At 46.7% G+C, this 19946-nt stretch overlaps 1 protein-coding gene across 1 annotated transcript in view; it reads left to right on the top strand.

Moving 5' to 3' along the window:
• Positions 1–298, top strand: part of AGTPBP1 (ATP/GTP binding carboxypeptidase 1) — a 142462-nt gene extending 142164 nt beyond the window's left edge. The window contains exon 27 of the mRNA XM_037035826.1: positions 23–298. Within this exon, the coding sequence (XP_036891721.1) occupies positions 23–50 (28 nt within the window). The 3' untranslated portion in view covers positions 51–298. The remainder of the gene's footprint in view (positions 1–22) is intronic.
• Positions 299–19946: the final 19648 nt, after the last annotated feature.

Genomic DNA, 19946 nt, shown 5'->3' with positions numbered 1-19946 from the left:
TCATGTTTCCTTTTTCTTTCAGAATGTGGGCACTTGAACAGAGTGAATGAATTGGATTTCATGTAAAAAGATAAATTTTAAAATCCAAAGGATGATAATTTGTATTTGATGTAGAGAGAGGGATGTCCAGAGCATAACCACCTTTGCTAACCTTTATTTCCCCACCCTGAAGAGCTACACAAGATGAGAACAAAAAACCCCTATCACTTATGCTAAAATCCAGATCACTGATAGCACGGAGTGGACGTAGTGTGTTTGTTTCCCAAATATTCATTCTCCCACTGTTGAAGATCTGTGTGTCTGAGGCCACCAGCTGCAGGGCGGGGGGGTGCAGGGCGGGTGCGGAGCATGTGGCCTGGGCTGGCCAGTCAGCTTGTTCCATCTGCTGGTCTGGAGCTGGCCCATGATCAAGCCCATCCAAGAACGAATGTATGTCAGGACTTTTAAAGGTGATGCTAGAACAGAGGCCCCTCCTGGGAGAGGCAGGGTAGAGCTGCTGGCGGCCACCAGGCATCCTTGAGTGGAGAGCACTTCTGAGAAGAGCCAACACTGAAGGAGCAGAGTCAGGACATCGAGAAACACCAGGTCCCCATGACACACAATAAGTGGAACCTTGGACTACATTGGTTATATGGACTGCAGGTCACTCCCATTAAACCATTCAACTGGATTTCTGTTATTGGAAAAGGCAGGTCTGTTACACAGGTTTGTATGTCTGAAACCTGTCTGAAAAGCCAGTGACCTTCTGTGTCCGTCCCTGAGGGGTGGCGCCACCCATAGCACATATCCTAAGAGAAGTTCTTTTACCCAAAGGGACACTCTGAGAAGGCAAAAAACATCAAGTCTCCACTCAGACATGTCGAACAAACTAATTTTTGTTTTGTACTGGAACAGTTGACTGGGCTAGGAGTGAACCATATTCTTGCCGTTGTCTGCTCAAAACCCAGGGTCTCCAGTCATGCAGTTGTCAGTGGTTTCAGAGATAATATTGTCCCCAGAGTGGACTTCTCAGCATCTGGAAAGTTTGTTCTCTCTGGTGGTAATGGGGGACACAAGTGGTGTGCACCGAAAATGAGGACCTCTTTACTGTTGCATCATAGCAACAGGTGGGCCCAGAGAGCAAGCGGAGTGTGACCAGAGACCCCTTTGTTGAGTTGCAATTGGTCTACTTGTAGACCAGTGAGCAAAAACAATGGGATGATGTTTAGGTATTTTTCAGTTACCAGTTTCAAAGCTATTTCCATCCACCCACTGGTTAGAGCTACAAATTCCTGCCTTTCATTCACACAAGATTCATAGACAGAGAGCATTTAAATAGCTCTTTACGATTCAAGAAGTGCTTTCCTGAAAGTTGCTCGAGCATCTCGGAAACACTATTAATAAACATATCATTAGCATTTCCATTTAATTTGTGAGAAATGTGAGGCTTGGACTGGCCACCTCATTTACCTGGACTTGCTAGTGGGCCACAGAGGTGGGGCTCAGACCCCAGCTTGCAGCCCCTTGATGGCTGTGTGCTTCCTCAGGGCAGCTGAGTGCTGGCCGGGGCCACCTCTGCAGTGAGTCAGCTCAGCCAGCCTTGTAGAAATGGGTTGGTGATTGGACAAGCGTGCACCTGTTTCATCACCACGTACCATAAATAGAGTCCCTAAGGAAGGTGGGGAGAGCTCAACCCGACCGTATCTAGCGTGTTAAGCACTCTCCTGAGTGTTTTAGGAGAATGATCTCGATGGAAACATTTTCTCTTTGGCCTATCGGATGATTCTCATATTTTCTAAATAAGTATTTTTATGGGTGGTTAGGAGGAAGGCAGTACATCCAGTGTTTATTTCTAACCAGTTATTTTTTTTTAAAAGGAAAGAGACCCTTGGGTCTTTTTATTTGATGTTTTAACAAAATAGGTAATTGTTTAGTGCAAATGTTTTCTCTGTCTTTTCTGGTTTCAATTAAGGCTTGGAAAGGCTGCATTTGTATCTGAGATGCGGGGGGTGGGGGTATGTCTCATCTACATTTGTCTCACGGACTTAACCTAAAGTAACTTTTCACTTCATTTTCTTTAAGGAATTTATCTTTCCATTGAAGAGACAGTTTATTCTTTAGCTTCGTTATCACTTTAACTGGCAGGACTGAGAAGTAAGTCTTAGAAATAAGCCCGTAAATTACCTGCTTTTCTAGACTTACATTTTAGAGGAATGTAATTTTTTATGATGCAAAATAAGGATGACTGAGACACTCCAACTTCAGCTTGTGATCAAACTGTTAGTAAAATTTTTATAGACTTTGTATTTATTGGTTGATTGTGCTTATTAGCCTGTATGGTCCTCTGAGCACTGTAATTCTGAGGGTGTGAGCGCCGTAGTTACAGACTGGAGAGCCGGGCCACTGCCTGTGTGACCGTTTTGACAAGTGCCCCCTTGCCTGCCTTGTATACGATGTCTGTTGCGGAGATTCTTAGGGCTGGTTGCCTGGCTGAACGAGGAGGGGAGCTCTGGGATCCTGATGGGTTTACTTCTAGTTAATGGGATGTGGGAGGTTTCACTGTATCCTTACAGAGAAGTCCATCAAATTTACAAAACTTTTTTTTAATCCTCACCCAAGGGCATGTTAATTGATTTTAGAGAGAGAGGAAGGGAAAAAGAGAGGGAAAGAAAGAGAGGGACTGGGAAGAGAGACAGAGAGAGAGAAACATCAGTGTGAGAAAGAAACATTGATCAGTTGCCTCCCATGCATGCCCTGACTGGGGATTGGACCCACAACCCTTCTGGTGTATAGGATGATGCTCCAACTGAGAAACTGAGCCATTGGACCAGGGCTACAAAACTCTGTAGTCAGACCACTCCTCAGCAGGCCCGTCTGTTCACTACTTAGAATGAATAAAATCATGACTTTTGGCTTTGATGATACGAAAGGCTGGCATTTACAGAGTGCCTGCCTGCTATGCTGCAGGCATTGATCCATGTGCTTTTTACACATGTCTCTTTGAATCCTCACACCAGCCCCGGGGTAGGTAGTATCAGCCCCATTTCACAGATGTGGAGACTTACCTTGCTAAAGGTTACCCAGCTAATAAATGTTGGAAGGTCAGTTGATTCTTATTTAAGCCAAGCAGGACCAGGGGTACTGAAGACTACCATGAAGGGTTTCACAAATTGTCATCTCGGATTCCACGGGATCTCACTGGGGAGCACATTTCATGGCCAACATGGTTTAAGGGTGGGCTTGTACACGTGGGTCTGCCACATTGCTGTCACCCCCAAGGGACAGGCACAGGGGGACGCTTCAGTCTAGCTCAGGACCTCACTAACCTGCACTCTGCCGCAGGGCGGCCTTCTGGCCCGTCACAGTTAACTTCTCAGCAGCAGTTCTGTCTGTGGTCTGTCCCCTGGCACAAGTCCCCTGGCACTGTGAGCGAGCATGGCGGAATTCAGGTAGCAATTCAGCCACTACACGGGCCAGGTCCCCAGTCCTGCCCATCATAAACCTTTTGTTGTTGATGTTGAAACAAGGAGAGAAATCACGTGTACAACTGTCCTGTTTCTTGATTGGAATAAAGAGAACATGGTTAATTGGGAAAAGGTTCAGGGACTGAGAAAAAGTAACAAATACATGTTTCCAAAGTAAGTGTCTTCTGTGCTACTATTTGCAATCTCGAGAATGGACGTGGTAAGAAATCACTATCAGTAAAGGCAGATTGTGGGTATTCCCTCATGGGGGAAGTTCCACACTTTGCAGCATGTCTTGTGACCACTTAGGTGTATTCCTGGGGTGCACTGAACAGGTAGGTAGGGGGGCTGTCATGGAGACCAGCCATGGACTCTAGGGACGGGTAATACCTGATCACCCCACAGGTGCCGTCTGCAGGCGGGACCTGGGTGTAGGGAGTGTTGACATAAATTTCGAGGCCCAGGATGGTGCTGCTGCTGCCTGAGGTGCCACGTCAGCAAACCAAAGCCTCATGTCCCCGTAAATGCTCTGCTTCACGGGAAACGCAGCCTATCCAGCCAGTCAGTCTGCAAACACCAAGTCGGCTCCGGGCTCTATATTTTCGTTTCTTCTCATCCCATACAAGCTTGACTCTGTGGCCCCAGTTAGTCAGGTATTTTTAATTTTTCTCTTCCTTGCCCTTTTGCTGGAAAAACTTACTGCTTTCTGCCCCACTTTCAGTTTTCTAAATGGAGACCGTCCGCTTCATGAAGTGTTAAAGTTTGTGTCACCGAACCCTAACTGGTGTAGTTCAGTTGCAGTCATCCCGTAGACCAAAAGGTTGCAGGTTTGATCCCCAATCAGGGTGCATATGAAAAGGCAACCCATCAATGTTTCTTTCGCTCTCTCTCCCACTTCCTCTCTCTCTAAAAGCAATGAAAAGATGTCCTCTGGTGAGGATTAAAAAATTGTTTGTAATACTGAAATTTAATAATTTTTTAACAGGAGTGTCCCACATTTGGGAGGGATCAGAGGGCCCGGGAGAGAACGGGCAGGGACAAATGCCGAATCAGCAGGTGATAACAGCCCCCTGCCCGGAGAACTGGTGTTCTGCGTAGTATTTAAATGTCAACTTGTACAGGAATGATGAAACTTACTGTTACATACTTAAAGTTCTAAAAATTGTGTCGTATTACAGGTGCAGGTGGGAAGACAAATGGATAAAAGCTAAACATAGCATAGCCAGACTTCACCTTTAGTTATTTGGGTATGTTAATATTTATTACAGTGGCTTGGTAGTTTGATATTCAGTATTGTGATCCCTCCAACTTTGTTCTTCTGTCTCAAGATTGCTGAGGCTCTTTGGGGTCTTTTCTGGTTCCATATAAATTTTTGGAATATTTGTTCTAGATCTGTGAAATATGCCACTGGTATTTTAATAGGAGTTGCATTGAATCTACAGATTGCTTTGGGTAGTATGGACAATTTAATGATTTTGATTCTTCCAGTCTATGAACACAGTATATGTTTCCACTTGTTTGTGTCTTCCTTGATTTCTTTCTTCAGTGTCCTTCAGTTTTCTGAGTACAGGGCTTTACCTCCTTGGTTAAGTTTATTCCTAGGTACCTGATTTTTGTTGTTGTATTGGTAAACAGGATTGTTTTTTTACGTTTCTCTTTTTAAGAGTTCATTATGCTATATAAAAGTGCCTTTGATTTCTGGGTATTAATTTTGTATCCTGCTCCTTGCCAAATTCATTTACTAAATGCAGTAGTTGTTTTTTTTTGTGGAGTCTTTAGGGTTTTCTATGTACAATATCATGTCATCTGTGAATAAAGACAGTTTACTTCTTCCTTTCCAGTTTGGATGGCTTTTATTTCCTCTTCTTGTCTGATCACTGTGGCTAAGACTTTAGTACTGTGTTGAATAAGAATGATGAAAGTGGACATTCCTGTCTTGTTCCTGATTTTAAGGGAAATGCTTTTAATTTTTGCCCATTGAGTATGATGTTGGCTGTGGTTTTGTCATATATGGCCTTTATTGTGTTTAAGTATGCTCTCTCTATTCCCACTTTGCTGAGAATCTTTATCATATATGGGTGTATTTTTAAAAAAATAAAAATCACATGATCACGTCAATAAATGCAGAACAGGTATGTTAATATGTAAATAACCCCCATTCTAAGTTAAAGCTGCTTGCCTAGGAAGTTACAAAGGGACAGATGTAACACTCAAAGTGTAAGTTCACCATAGGTCTTTCGCGTGATGGTTTTAATTTTTAACCTTTCCCGTTATCAGCGCCACCCATGTGTTTTTCAGCTCCACAGGCTTGTTTTGTTGTCCCAGCTTGAGAGCCCTGCATCCTATTAAGTGAAGATTCTTTCAGATTATGTGATTTTTTTTCAAAGGGACAGAGGATGCCCTTCAACAGGTTGCTTTTCTAAGTTGCAGTTAGTCTGCACTGGGTGGAGGGTTTGATTCACTGAGTATTACTATCACAGCTCGCGAGGTTCTAAAGACCCAAAGCAGTAGCAGCAGCCTATCGACTGAAGGGCAGTGGTGCAACTCAGGAGTTTGGTCTGCTCTGTTTCCATGAAAAAATAATCACATTTATAACAGGGAAGGAAAGCAAGAGATGTTCTTTAAGTCTTTGTATCTAGCTTAAAACTGTCTAGAAATTTTCTCTTCATTTTGGGTCAGTAACATCCCTAGACTCTTGGAAATGGGGGACACTTCAGTTAATGAACTACTGAGAAGCACAAACTTGAGAGTAATTCAGCTCTTGCCTCTTTGTCGGACTCATGCCCCTATCTTGTCTTTATTGATGAAACTGGGCCATAAAATTCCTGGGAAAAGTAATATTTCCCTTCATCAGGTTTCTCACCAGAGTAGGACAGGGTTTGCTGTGGGCTTGGGGGCCCCTCACACTGGGTAGTGGAACTCAACTTAGATAACCCGTGGGGCTGAGGATGCCCTTTCATGGGTCTGCTTTTCTAGTTCAAAATTAGTTTGCAGTGGGTGGAGGATTAATATCCATTTAATACATTCACCAAATATTACTGTCATAGCTTGTGAGGTTCCAGAGACCCAAACTGGTAGAGTGTCAGGCACACCGCCCAGCACGGGAGAACAGCGCAGTGACTCCGTGGGTGGTGGCCCATGGGACTCCCCATTCATTCTACGTAGTATTTCAGAGTTTTTCTGCCCTTCCGTGGAATCTGTAGTGCTGAAAAGGCTCTCAGAGGTTATCGAGCCCCATTCTTTTTTAGATGAACAAACTGAGTCCGAGAGAGGTTAAGTGGCTTGCCTGAGGCCACCCAGCTTTCTGACTCTGCTCGTGAAGCACGTCACAGATGCTTCCCGATGTGCAAGCTCTGCCTGCACGTCTATCCAGGATGAGCAGAGCTGACTGATTTCAGGCATGTCTCATATTCTGTTGACAATTACATTGCCCATCTTGTCATTTGACTTTAGAGCTTTGGGGAAGCACCTTAAAATATAATTGCAAACACTCTACCCCTCCAAATGGGCACTCCCCAGCCTAATAATGAGGCTTTTAAGTGGAGGCTTAGGAGAGCAGCAAGATGATAGCTCATGTGAAATGAGAAATCTGGGCAAATGGGACTCGATAATGGATTCTTCAGTGACACTGGTTGTCTGCCCTGTGGTTATGTTGGTACATTTTGTATTTTTAATAGAAATAGCCAAGTATCTCAAGACTTTTTTTTTCTTTTCCAAAGCTGTATGTTTGATGTTCCTGTTTTGTTTTTTGTCTTTGTTTAGAAGTTGCGCTTTCTATTGTTTGTAGATCTAGCAAAAAAAGAAAAGAGTTTTTCCTGTTGCCTCAGTGATTTATTGTTCTATTCTTGGAGTAGAAATTCTAGGTACTGTTGGATTTGAGGCACCTAGAAGAACTTCTGATGAGCTTGGCGGCTTTTAATTGAGAGCATTCATTCACTCATTCACTTGTCAGACTTTTATTAATTACTGATATGCACAGCACCAGAGTAGGTGAAAGGATGCAAAGTGAGTAAGACGTGGTCCTCCTCACAAGGAACTAGGAGTCCGTCCCATGGAGGAGATAGGCCTGGTGTCAGGAAACAGTGATGGGAGACAGAAAGAACATGATGCCCGGGGAAGGAGCAAAATGCCAAAGGGGCACGAGGGAATGAAGGGCTAAGCCTGGAAGAGGGCCTCTGGAAGTGTGGGATGATGTGAGACTGGCTGGATCCTGAAGAATGCTGGGATTATGAAACTGGGGAGACGGCAGTCGGGCAGTGCAGGCAGGGAGAGGACTAGCTTGGGTGTCGCAGGGAGAGGGAACAGGATGGGCAGAGGCTGGCGGTGGGTAGGTGAGGGAGAGGGAAGTGGTGCTCTGAATTTGGAAGCTATGCTATGGACTTTGTGTCCATAGGTCAGTGGGGAGCCACAGAAGGCTCTTAAGCAAGTAAGTGACAGGGTTAGCTTTATATGTTAGAAAGCTAAAGAACTATTAGAAGGGTATAAATCCCCGATTTCTCTTTTGGATCCAGAAACCTGCTGGACTTCTTAGACTTAACTCTCAACCCCCTTCTTGGAGGAGTCTGTACCTGACTCCCAGTTCCCTCTGCTCCCTGGCCACCCCTGGGAACAAGCCTGTAGGGCCCCTTGGAGATGGGACCCACCCTCCCTCTATGCCAGAGCCTGAGGCTCTGATGAAATGAACAAGGGTAATCACACCAGGGTTGCCGCACCTTCTGACTTCAGTGCTGGAGTTTAACCAAGTACATTCGAATTGTGGATCTTGACATTTCAACTAAGGATTCTAGGTTGCATTAATACTGTCGCAGAATGAAGTTCTCCGAGCAGGTCTTAGAGAAACTGATAGATAATTTTCCTTCTCGCCAGACCTGAAAACAAATTCCTGATGGATGAGTTTGCTGAGTGACTCCCTGTGGAGAACCTGCCTCGGGAAGTGGAAAGAACTGAATTGCAAGCCAGTTTGTCTACTAAAGCACCTTGATCAAACCTGAGGCAAACAGTGCATTTCCTTGGAATTCATCTTATTGATCTATAAAATAAAGGATCGTGAGGTCCCTCTGTGATTCAGTGATTTGGCCCAACTTTATCTGTTAAAACATGTATTAACATGGGTTACTGTGGTTTTTGTTATAAATGCAAGGTGTTTTGGGCCATCACATTAACTTGGCTATTGAGTTCACAACGGGTGATGTTTGAACTGAGTCAAGTTTTTGTGTCTCTGTGCAGCACAGGTGTGCAAAGCAGTTTAGACTCACAAAGCATTGACAAATATCTCCTTACCTCATTAAACTGTCACAATAACTCAGTAAGTGCGTAATCATCTCCATTGCACCAGGCAGGAAACCGAGCCACAGGCAGGTGAGTGTGGTCTGTGCGGGTCACCCACTTGTATACGCGGGCAGAGGTCCAAGCCCCCATCTAGGTGGCAGCCCCAGCACTTTCCTTGCCATGGCCGAGATGCTGTTACTCAAATTCCTCTCAAATCAGAAGAGTAGAGGGAAAATGGAATTTGTATTAAAATTGCTTGGATCTCTGTCTATGCAAAGAAAATTAAATTAAAAAACAAGAGTCGACCTGGCTGGGTGGATCAGTTAGCTGGAACATTGTTGTTCCGTGCACCAAAAGGTGGGAGATTCAATCCTCAGTCAGGGCACGTGTGGGAAGCAACCAACTGATGTTTACCTTTCACATTGATGTTTCTCAATCTCTCTCTCTCCCTGTTTCTTTTCTGACCCCCCATTCTTCTCTCTCTAAAATCAATAAACATATCCTTGGGTGAGGATTTCAAAAAAAAATAAGAATAAATGGGAGGGGAAGGAGAGCATGGTAGGTAGAATTCAAGAGATGTTCCTTCAAGATTCCTGGCCCCTAGTTAGTCCCATCCCCTAACACTAATCTAGGTAATGCTGAAGGAACTTAGCAGAGTAATAGGGTTCTCAAGCAGCTGACCTTAAAATAGGCACATTATCCTGGATTACCCCTGTAGGCCCAGTGTAATAACACGAACCCCCAAAAGCAGAAAAGAAGGATGAGGTATCAGTCAGGGAAATGAGGCAGAAAGAGCGCTCTGAAGCGCTGTTGCTGGCCTTGGAGATGGAGGATGGAGGCCATGAGACAATGCGGGGAGTTCAAGGAGCAGGGAGCGGCATGACCCAAAGCAAGGAATTGGGGAGTTCAGTCCTACAAGGAAGGGAAATCTGTGAACTGCCTGAATGAACTGAAATGCGGGTTCATTCCCAGAGCCTTGTAGCCCTGCTGACACCTTGGTGTCAGCCTTGTGTGGTTCCAACCCGCACAGAGAAGCAGTTATACCCTGCCGTGGCCAGACTTCTGACTGCAAGGTGCTCTGATGTAATACACTTGGGCTGGTTTAACTTGGGCATTTGGAACTATTTTAACCTGCTAAGTTTGTAGCAATAGGAAACGAATCCAGAGGAGGGAACTGTAGAAGGAGGAGGAAATCAAAGAGCTGGAAGCCAGCCACCTTGCTGCCCTGGGATGAGTTCTTTCCATCTCACGAAGCTGAAACACGACTGCTTTAATAAACAACTCTACCCGCCTTCCCTCTTGCTTGAGCGTGATGTCTTCATGTTTGGCTTCAGCTTCAAGGTGATGCTTTTTATTTGTTTGCAAGTGTATGGGAAGTTTATTTTAATCTCCTTTGGAATTAAGAGAACATGAGAATGGGGAAAATATACTTTCCTCAGTGCAGAACAGGTTGAATTTTCAGGCTTTCTGTGAGATCGCTACTCAGTGTGGAATAAGAGTTTGGTTTATGTGTTGGGGGGAAGAAAGAGACACACACTAGATGAGGTTGTGGGGCAGCTGGTGCTGTCCTGTGTGACTGCCAGTTGCCTGGGCAGTTGCCTGACCCACTTGGGCCCAAATCGCTCAGGCAGTTTGGGGTGCGTATTTGCACAGAGCTGCTTGCAACATGTAGACATTCTCAGGAGGGAATTCCACAACCTATAGCACTCTCACCCACATATTATTTTCCTTGATTTTTGAATCTCCTGCAACATTGCATTTTGTTGGAGTGATCTTAGCCGTGTTAACACGTTAATGTCAGTAGGGTGGACTTTCCTGGCTGTCTTTACCAAGTATGAGCACACCCATGCCGTCAACGCATATGGGACTAGCAATGAACAAAATTCCCTGGGCCAATGGACTGGAGAGGAGAGGTGGGGTTCAGGGAGGGGGGCTGTGGGATCAGCTGGGCTGGAGGTGGCCATCTGTTGTCTCGTTTGGGAGCACTGCTCAGCGTGTAGTCCTGTCCTACCTTGGGGCCTTGGCATATGTGGTGGTGGCATAAGCAGAGGGCACTAGTGAGACCACGAGGAACTCTGCCATGAGGAGTTCTCCACAGGCCCCTCGGGGGGGCGCAGACACACACCTCCCAAAACACCTACCTTTAGGTCTGGAAAAGCTGTGGCAACAAACAGGGAGGTCTGCAGCTGGGCCCCATCTAGTCCTAACTCAGCCTGAAGAGCACAGGCAACCAATAGGAAAAGAACTACGTTGGGTCTCAGTGCGCTAAAGAAACACTTGCTCATTTCCCTCTCCTGGCTCCTCACCACAGCACCCCAGCAACCCAGCACCCCAGCACCCCAGAGGAGTGCTGCCCCAAAGACCAGGAGGTGACTCAGAGCTTGACCGTGAGCTCAAGGCCTTCCCTGCACACATTCAGGGTCTTTCTCAAGCTAGGACTTGAGGAAGGGAGAAGATGAGGCTTAATTGAACTTGAGGTTAAATCTATGGTCTAACCTCAAAAAAACATCCAGGGAAGAAATTTAGAGATTTGGCACAATGCAATTAAAAATAATCATTGGGGAAAAATAAAACTGTTTAATGCTTGTAACTCTCTAGAGTGAGAACCAATACATTGGTACATTGTTATATGGTAGAAAGATTACATGGGTTCCAGGTGGACCCCATGGGCTCTGGGTGAAAGGTGTGAGGGTTGATGGATTTTGACTCAATGTAGGGAAATGACTGGAGGTAGAATATACTGTCCAAGAAGGAGTGAGTTCCCCATCTTTGCAGGGATACAGGCAGAGATTGGAAGTGGGAGCAGATAGATGCTCTTCAAAGTCCCTTCAGACCAAGGGCTTCTCTTCCTCTCCTGGGACTCTGGGACAGCTGGGTGGGTGGGGGTGGTTGGGAGGAGGGAGCAGGCTGATTGTGGTCTGCAGCTGTGAATGGCCCTGGGGCTGACCTGGGCCTGGAGGTGGATGTCAGGTGGGGCTGGTCTCACCAGGTTGGCATCTCTAGTTGCTTTTGCATGGACTTGGGTAGGCTCTTCTGCTGGTCCCTATGTCCTGCTGGTCATGGGCATGATGACACTAAAAAAAATGTTAAACTAGCCAGTGCAATGGGTCTGATCCCGTCCAACCCAAGAATTCCAAGGTTAGGGAAGCAGTGACAGCCACCCACAGGGTGCATGCCTTGGTGCTCGGAGACCTTCAGGTCATTCACTCTGCTTCCACTCTGGTGGGAGGGCTAGCTGCTCCTCCCATTCGTTCATCTCTGCCATGCATGTGGGGTGCACGGGGGTGTCTCCCAGTGGGAAGGGCCTGGGTGTGGAGCCCTTGCCAAGGGTGGCCACCATGTGGCTGCAGAGCTTAGTCATGGGACTTCAGGCCCTGGATACTGTTGATTTACACTTGGGGAGAAAAGAGATAAACAGAACAGATGCATAGATACAGAGAGCATTTTGGTAGTTGCCAGATGGGCAGAGGGTGTGGGGGAATGGGGGAAGAAGTGAGGGGATTAAGAAGTACAAACAGGCAGTTACAGAATAGCCATGGGGATGTAAAGAGCAGTGTAGGAAATGGAGTAGCCAAAGAACTTATACACATGACCCATGGGCATGAACAATGGTGTGGGGATTGCCTGAGGGAGTGGGGGGTGCTGGGTGGAGGGGAGCAAGGGGGAAAGTTGGGACAACTGTAAAAGCATAATTAATAAAGTATAATTAAAAAAACATAACAGATGAGATCATTAATTATCCCCCAGGGCTAGCAAGGCGCCAAGAACGGTAGCAGTTCAAATCCACAGCTTCCGTGCGCCACCTTGGTCTCTAAACTTATTTCCCTGAGGTGTCAGTTCTTTTATATTCTCCTCCTCTCTTGACTAAATGAAAACACCCACTCCCACTCCCACCCCTACCCTTGCCTGGCTCCACCATGTCCTCGATGCCCAGGAAGAAGGTGCAGGATCTGGCACTTCTACGAGAAGAATGCAGCCAAAAGAGGCCCACAGCAGATTTGCACAAAGGGCTGTGGTCGCCAGTTAACCTTGAATTTCAGATAAACAACAGTGTGATAGTTGGGACATGCTTACACTAAGAACTTATTTATTATTTATCTTAAACTCAAATTTAACCAGACGTCTTGTATTTTATCTGGCAACCCTCCATGGGGTTCATTTCTGCGGTTTAAACCCCTTTCCCAGAAGCAGTCAGGGCATTCTACCTTTGGAGTGGGGATGAGCCTGGGCACAGGGACACTCCATCTTCCTCTCCTGCGGGGTGAGTGCGTGGCACTGGGTGTAACCGAATGGCCTGCTGCACCAGCACAGGTGCAGACACAGCGAGGTCTTCCCTTTATATTCACAGTGGGCTATGGACCACACCTGCCGCCTTACAGAATGTCCACAACCTTTCTCAGAGCTTCCCGGCCACCTGGCATTTGTTCAGCCTAAGGAGATCAGTCGTGTTTCTAAACATCAGGCCTTCTTTCCCAGCCCACCCCTAAACCCTCCCCAAACTGGGCAATCTTGTGGGTTTTTTTTTTTTTTGCCTGTTGCTGTACTACATTGTGTTACTGTTAAAACCCTCCTCCAGGGTTTGATGTGCTGGGTGCTGTGCCGAGCGCTTCGCTCAAAAGCTCTGGCCAGCCTCTGTGGGTCTCTGAGGAAAGCCACCGCCACACTTGGCCAAGGTCTGCTGGTTTTGTGTCCGAGCACCTATCTGGGAAGGGCCACAGCACTGATACAGGTGGAGCTGGGCTTGCCAGTCAGATGCCCATTTCCCCCTGGGATGCTCATTTCTGTTCTGCCCCCATGACTGTAGCTAGAATGTTCCAGTCCCACCAAGAGGCTCTAGCAGCATGAACCACAAAGACTCCAGTCAGGTCCCCGTGCTGGTGCTCCCAGGTGTCCTCACATCTTCCTTGGGTAGATGTGGTCCCAGACAGGGAGGCCCTTGCTAAGGCCCTGGGCAGGGGAGGCCAACTGCCTCTCCTCCACTGAGCTGGAAGGGTCACCTAAGCAACTGTTCCTTGAACAAACAGTGCTGGGCCCATCTTGACAGAGAAGCAGTCAGAAATTTTAAGACGGCAGCTTCTTAAAATTCTGTCTGATTACATCCCTGAATGGGAGAGAGACTTCATGTTGAGTCTCAGTCAATTTGATCACCTCACAGGGCTGTTTAAAAGAACGTTAGCTGCCAGTTGGGAATGGTTGTACCACGTAAGAGAAGACTGTGTGCGTGTACACATGTGTGCATGTGTGTGCGAGTGTGTCTGGTTAAAGTTCAACTAGTCTGTGGCTGGCCCTGAGCATCTGTGAGGCCAGGGGCAGCCTGACTTCATGTCTTGTGTCACAAAGGGTTTCTTCAGAGTGGTAAACACACACACACACACACACACACACACACACTCCATATTGTGTTTTAAGGAGACAGTAGTTCAAAGGGTTTTCCGGGCTATTTTTAACATCAATGTCTGGAAGGAAAATGATGTCACATGCTGGGGAAAGTGTCCAAATATTCCCACAGATTACAGCTGAAGAATTCTGGGTTTTGTTTTTCTCAGAGTTGGGGTCACTCTAAAAAGGTGCATTTTGAACCCCTCATCCCCCAAAACTTTTGCAACTAGAACTGCACCTGGATTGGCTTTCTGTCCTGTGGTTTGTCAGACAGACAGGGGCACTCCGGCAAGCCTGGGGCCTGGGAGAGGGCGAGTGGGTGGCAGCGAGGAGGGGTCATCTGATGATGGTGACCTCAAAGTCCAGAGGAGTGGAAGGCCAGCTACGTTAAAATGAGAAAAAACCCCAAATCCCCCCCAAACTGATTATATTAGGTTTCCCTGCCTCTGCTCTGCGGTCCTGGACAAGATACTGAATCTGTTTGATTTTCAGTCACCTCATTTGTGGAATAGGGTAGTGCCTTTCTCAGAAGATTCTTGTGGGTATTGCTATGGTAATAAATGAAAACAACTTTCACAGGGCATGTTGCATACTAGGTTAAGCAAGTATTAGTTCTCATCTCTCCTTTGACCTTATTCATATGACCTTGCTTCTCTCCATGCTGTTTATTAGGGAACAGGCTACAAAGATCTCCCTGAATAAAGGCTCCGTCCTACAGCCTTTAAGTGAGGGAGAGCAGGCAGAAGAAATAAAGTCACAGGAAGGTGTGGTGACAAGGGAGGAAGAACAGAACTGTGGCTTGCTCTGCCCCTTTTGGGGATGGGGGTCCACCTCTCTTCAGGAAGTGGAGGTTTTATTCTCAGATAAGTGAGGTCCTGGCACAGTCCGTGCAATGGCGGGACTCTCGGCTGTCTCATCAAGGCTTGTGAATTGTCAGACAGAGGCAGGGCCGCCTCTGTTGGCCAGGACTCCCAGGGCAGCCCAGGCCTGCTTTGGTGTTCAGATGCAAAACAAGGACCCTCCCAGGGCTATGTCTCTGGCACTTGCAGGCTTCTTGGTGAGAATCGTATTCCTGAATATCTTACTTCACTTTTGCCCCCTCCCCTGGGTTTCTTCTTTGCATATCACAGGGACTGGAGGTGGTTGATTATCTCTTTGGAGGAAACGGGATGTTTTGCTAGGGCACTCCCAGGGAGGAGGAGCAGGAGAGACAGGGCCCTTCTCTCAGAGCCTGGCACAGGGAGTATGCCTGCCCCTTCCTCTCAGGGGCGCTTATTGGGCCAGCTTTGAGTGAGGTTGGGTGACCGTGTCTCTACTACCATGCAAGATCTGGAAACGGACCCTGCTTCCTCCCCTCTTCTGCTTGCTGCTCATGCAGTAACGATGGCTCAGTGGCTTCTTTTTGTGAAAGCCAGAGCCTCAAACATGGCCTGTTTGGTGGCCATGGTGCTGAGAAACAGTTACAACCACATGATCTTTAAGACAAGGGTGCCTTTTCTCATAAGGACGATGCTTCTGCCACTGTTGGCATTTGTATTTAGACCTGTTTGCTTCATCTGCTGGTCCAGCTTTAGGCTTGGATCACTGGTTTAAGGGACGCAGGGATGAGCACGAAGGAAGGATGGCCAAGCAGGCTGGGGTGGACTTCTCTCGAGCCCTCACTGGTGCAGAGGCTGCTGGTAGAGGGACTGTGCTTTGAAGGCCACTGCTCAGATGTCCCATGGAGTGAACTGCAAAATCACATTCGAGGGGTTTTTGATTCCTTCTCATCCCCCGAGCAGCTGAGGCTGTTTGGGGGAAGGGAGGAACCTGAATGACTGGAGTTGTGACTGGAAGCTTAGGGAGAATTGGACGCCACTACTGACTATCACCATTGGAATAAACAACATGTGCCTTTTGTTCTTCGGGAACGGTGGGGACATGACCTGATAAGGCTGTTCTCCCCAAAGGCACGTCCACACACACTCCCACACGTCTCCCACGCCGCGCCTGTTCCTTGTCACCGCCCAGCCGGTCCCACCTGCCACGAGTCTGCCGCCTGGGCTGCGCAAGGGATTCTGGACCACAGGCATGTTTTATCCATCATGGCTTAGTTGTTACTATACACAGTGTTTATTTTTCTTCATAAAAAGATGCAAGCTGTGTGCCTCCAAATGCTGGAAGCTCAGAATATTCCATTTGTTTGTGGAAAGACAGACTGGATGGCACAATTTCAATCAAACTATGAAATACAGCCCGGCATGCCTGGAGAGAGAGAGGAAATAATAATGCTGCCTGCTCTTCTTTCTGAGAAGCCTGAGAACTGTGCACACTCGGTTAACTCCTTAGTCCCCAGAAGGGGCCCTGGTGGACATACTCCACCAGGGATGGTACCAGGAACTCTCAGAAGTGCTCCTTCTTCCTCCTGAGACAGGCAGGGCCCTGTGGCACCTGCTGTGTCCCATTGATTTACTCTGGGTAACCGGCATGTGTCCTTTTACTTTCCAAGTGGAAATGGCCCTTTTCTCCCTAATTAAGAAAGTAGTAAATTATTATTTTTTTCCTGGACACAAAGATTAAATGCCAACATCATCATCCTCATGGTCATTGTCATTGTCATCATCATTCTCCCTCTCTGTGTCCATCTGCCTGTCTGCAGCTAACCTGCCAGGCAGCTGTGGGCCTCCCCAGGGTTCACCCTGTGGATCTGTGCCCCACACGGTGATGGCTCAGTATCACCCCACCGTGTGGCCGGCTCAGCCTCTGAGTGAGGGCCAGGGGTTGCTTGCCAGTGTTTCTTCTTTTATAAACTGGGCTGAATTGAACACCCGTCGACATACGTCTTAGCCCCTTTGTTTCCTGATTTGTTTAGGCTAAACTACCAGCAGTGGAATTGCTGGGGAAATGTTTTCGATGAACATTCCTAAACTGTCTTTCCTGAAGTCTATACAAATGACACCCAACCCCACAGGGTCAGACCTTCATACCCTAATTCTTGGTCACTTTCTGGGGTCATCTTCTCTTAGTTTTCTGAATGATTAGTATACCTTGGTAAGGGAAATCTTCATGAAGTAAAATATTTTTAGTTTTCCTTATTAGTATGAAGTGTAGTTACAAGAAGTATTAGGGTAATAATAGTATTATTTGGCTGTTTCCTCATTTCGGCTTTTTGTTATGAAAATGTCCACACTGTGAGAAAAGTTGAAATAGCAGGACGCTGAGCCACATACCTTCTGTCTAGATTCAGCTGCTTCAACTTAGCCATGTATGATTTCTCTCTCTGTCTCCGTGAGTGTGAATTCAAATTTCCTAACAACCACAGTAGTAGTAGGGCACCTAAGAAAGTTATTAGCAATTTTACATCATCTCATATCTGGTCATATTCAAAGTAACCCAGTACACACAAAATATCCTTTCAGTATAATGGCTGTTGCATACTATATGGAGATAATCAGGGCTCTCAGTCCTGGCTTGTATGTTGCAATCACTGGGGACTATATTTTCAAGAAGCATTGGGGTTTAAACTAAAAATTCTTCAAGGAATTTTGAGGGGTGGGGGCTGGGGGTAAGATTTTCTTTTGAACTGGAAATTTTCCTTCAAGTTAGCAAATTTTTCTGGAGAGGAGATGCCGAGGGTCCCTGGCACGGGGCAGAGTCAGGGCAAAAAGAAGGACCACAGACAGCTGGGGAGGCATCGCTGCCCCCGGGGCGCTGTGGCTGCAATCAGTCCCGCATGAAGTAAAGGAGCCGGGAGCTGCTGAAGCCAAGAAAGAGGTGATTTTTGTGCTGTGGGCTGGAGAGAGTGAGGGTAGGGGCAGCCCCTCAGCCCCTCGACAACACCTCTGCGTCTGGGCAGGGCTGTTGTGGGTCTCCATGGCGAGGGCCTGCGTGTGGGTGTGGACCACCTGGTAGATAATGGTAGACACCGGTAGACACCCCGTAGATAGTGGACAGCTCCCTTTGTTGTCTCCTGTGTTTCTGGTTTAGTCCGAAGTTAACCCGAGTCTCACTTTGCTGGGAGAGTCCACTTCATTTAGAACTTGGAACCATCGAGGTTTTCAGCAGAGACGCTTAATGAACTGGGCCTGAGAAACAGGCAATAAACTTGCTGGCCTGCTTAACTGAAAATCATTTCTCTTGTGCTGACTGCAATAATGTGTTCTATTTCCCCACTTTTTATTAGCTCCCAGCTGAAGGCCAAGCTATGTGAGCCCCTGTGGCTTTGTTTTGGGGAGCAGTGGAAGGCTCAGCTTCACGCTGGCTTTCTGAGCTTTGCAAACGTCCTCCAAGGCTTTTCCAATGATGGGCCCAAGCCCTTGCAGATGAGATTTCTGTGGTGGCAGGGGTCCGACACCTTCCATCTTATAAATGCAGCCTTTTTTTCCTTCTGTGTTGGTTCGGATTTATATTAACTGGGTTTGTGTAAGCTGGCAGGGTGCTTTTTAATGAGACTGATTATGCCAACCTAAAAAAGTTAAAATCCCCCTATAATCACATAAAACAGATTAAAGCGGAGAATACACCATAGGGATATTTCTGGGATGCGTCCGAGAGCTGTGTTTCGACTCTGTTTCCAGAGCGCGGCCTCCTTTTGAAACATCTTTGCATTAGGTTTGAAATCATCAGTAATTTGTTCATTGGTGGCAAAAATTTGGCATTTTTAACTGAAGAGATAAACAGTGAGAGAGAGAGAGACAGACAGAGCAGGAGAGAAGGAGGTGCTTGGGCATCAGGCACCGGGGCTTAGGGGACAGTCTCAGCGTAGCCACCTGAAGCTACCACCCCCTCGGTGGCTGAGTTTCCCCGAATCCTCGTTATCTGCAACCTTGAACATATCACTCCAGTTCTGAGACTCTGTCAGCGCCAATGAGCTCTTCAAAACTGCGATGTTGCAGTTTTTGTGGCATTTACTAGGTCGGTGAACATAGATTTTTCCCCTACCTGGAACTTATAACTATGAGTTTTATCTTTAATCATAATTAGAAGGAAAAATACTATGAATAAATGGTACCTGTAAAATATAAGTGTCATAGCCAGGCTATGAAAGAAAACTTGTTATTTCTCAAGATTTTCTGAGAATTGTTTTATGGACAAATGCTAATTCTCCCATATTTGACATGTGCAAAAATCTAAAGGATGCCAAATCGAGATGCTTCTGTTGTCTCTCTTGGCTACCTGAAACTGTCAGCATGTGAGCCACCTGCCCCCCACCTGCCCATCATCACCCAGCCACCCCTTTATCCATCTACTCATCCATCCCCCCCCCATCTATTTATCTGCCTATCTGTCTACCCACCCATCCATCTATTCATTTGGTCATTGTTTCTGCCTTTTTTAAGCATCTACTATTTAACCGTGTTCCTAGCTTCTGTAGACTGATGCTTTATCATTTGCTCCCCATGCATATTTTGAACACACTTGTTCTGGACAAGTTGATGCTATGCCTGGCTCAACTTGCTTTGGTGTCCTCTCTTCCTTATTATCTTGCACGTCCTCGGGGGTTCCTCCTTGCGGAGGTTTACTTTTCAAATACTAAGCAACTAACCCAGTGCCGACATCCCCAACCACCTCCCCTATTGGATTCTCACTCTCACACTTGAGGCCACTATCCACCTGCCCTTTTTATTTTTAATCCTCACCCGAGGACAGTATTTCATTGCTTTTTAGAGAGAGAGGAACGGAGTTAGAGAAATAGCTATGTGAGAGAGAAACATCAATCAGTTGCTTTCCATACACATCCCGCCAGGGAATTGAACCCACAACCTAGGTGTGTGCCCTGACTGGGAATGAAACCCACAAACTTTCCGTGACTGGATGATACTCCAACCAGTTGAGCTATACTGGCCAGGCCTCCACATGCCCTATTACTTCACGGCC

Source organism: Sturnira hondurensis, unplaced genomic scaffold, assembly GCF_014824575.4.
Source record: "Sturnira hondurensis isolate 20B ecotype Veracruz unplaced genomic scaffold, ASM1482457v3 Scaffold0022566, whole genome shotgun sequence".
Classification (NCBI taxonomy): Eukaryota; Metazoa; Chordata; class Mammalia; order Chiroptera; family Phyllostomidae; genus Sturnira; species Sturnira hondurensis.
This window is presented reverse-complemented; position numbering and strand designations above follow the sequence as displayed.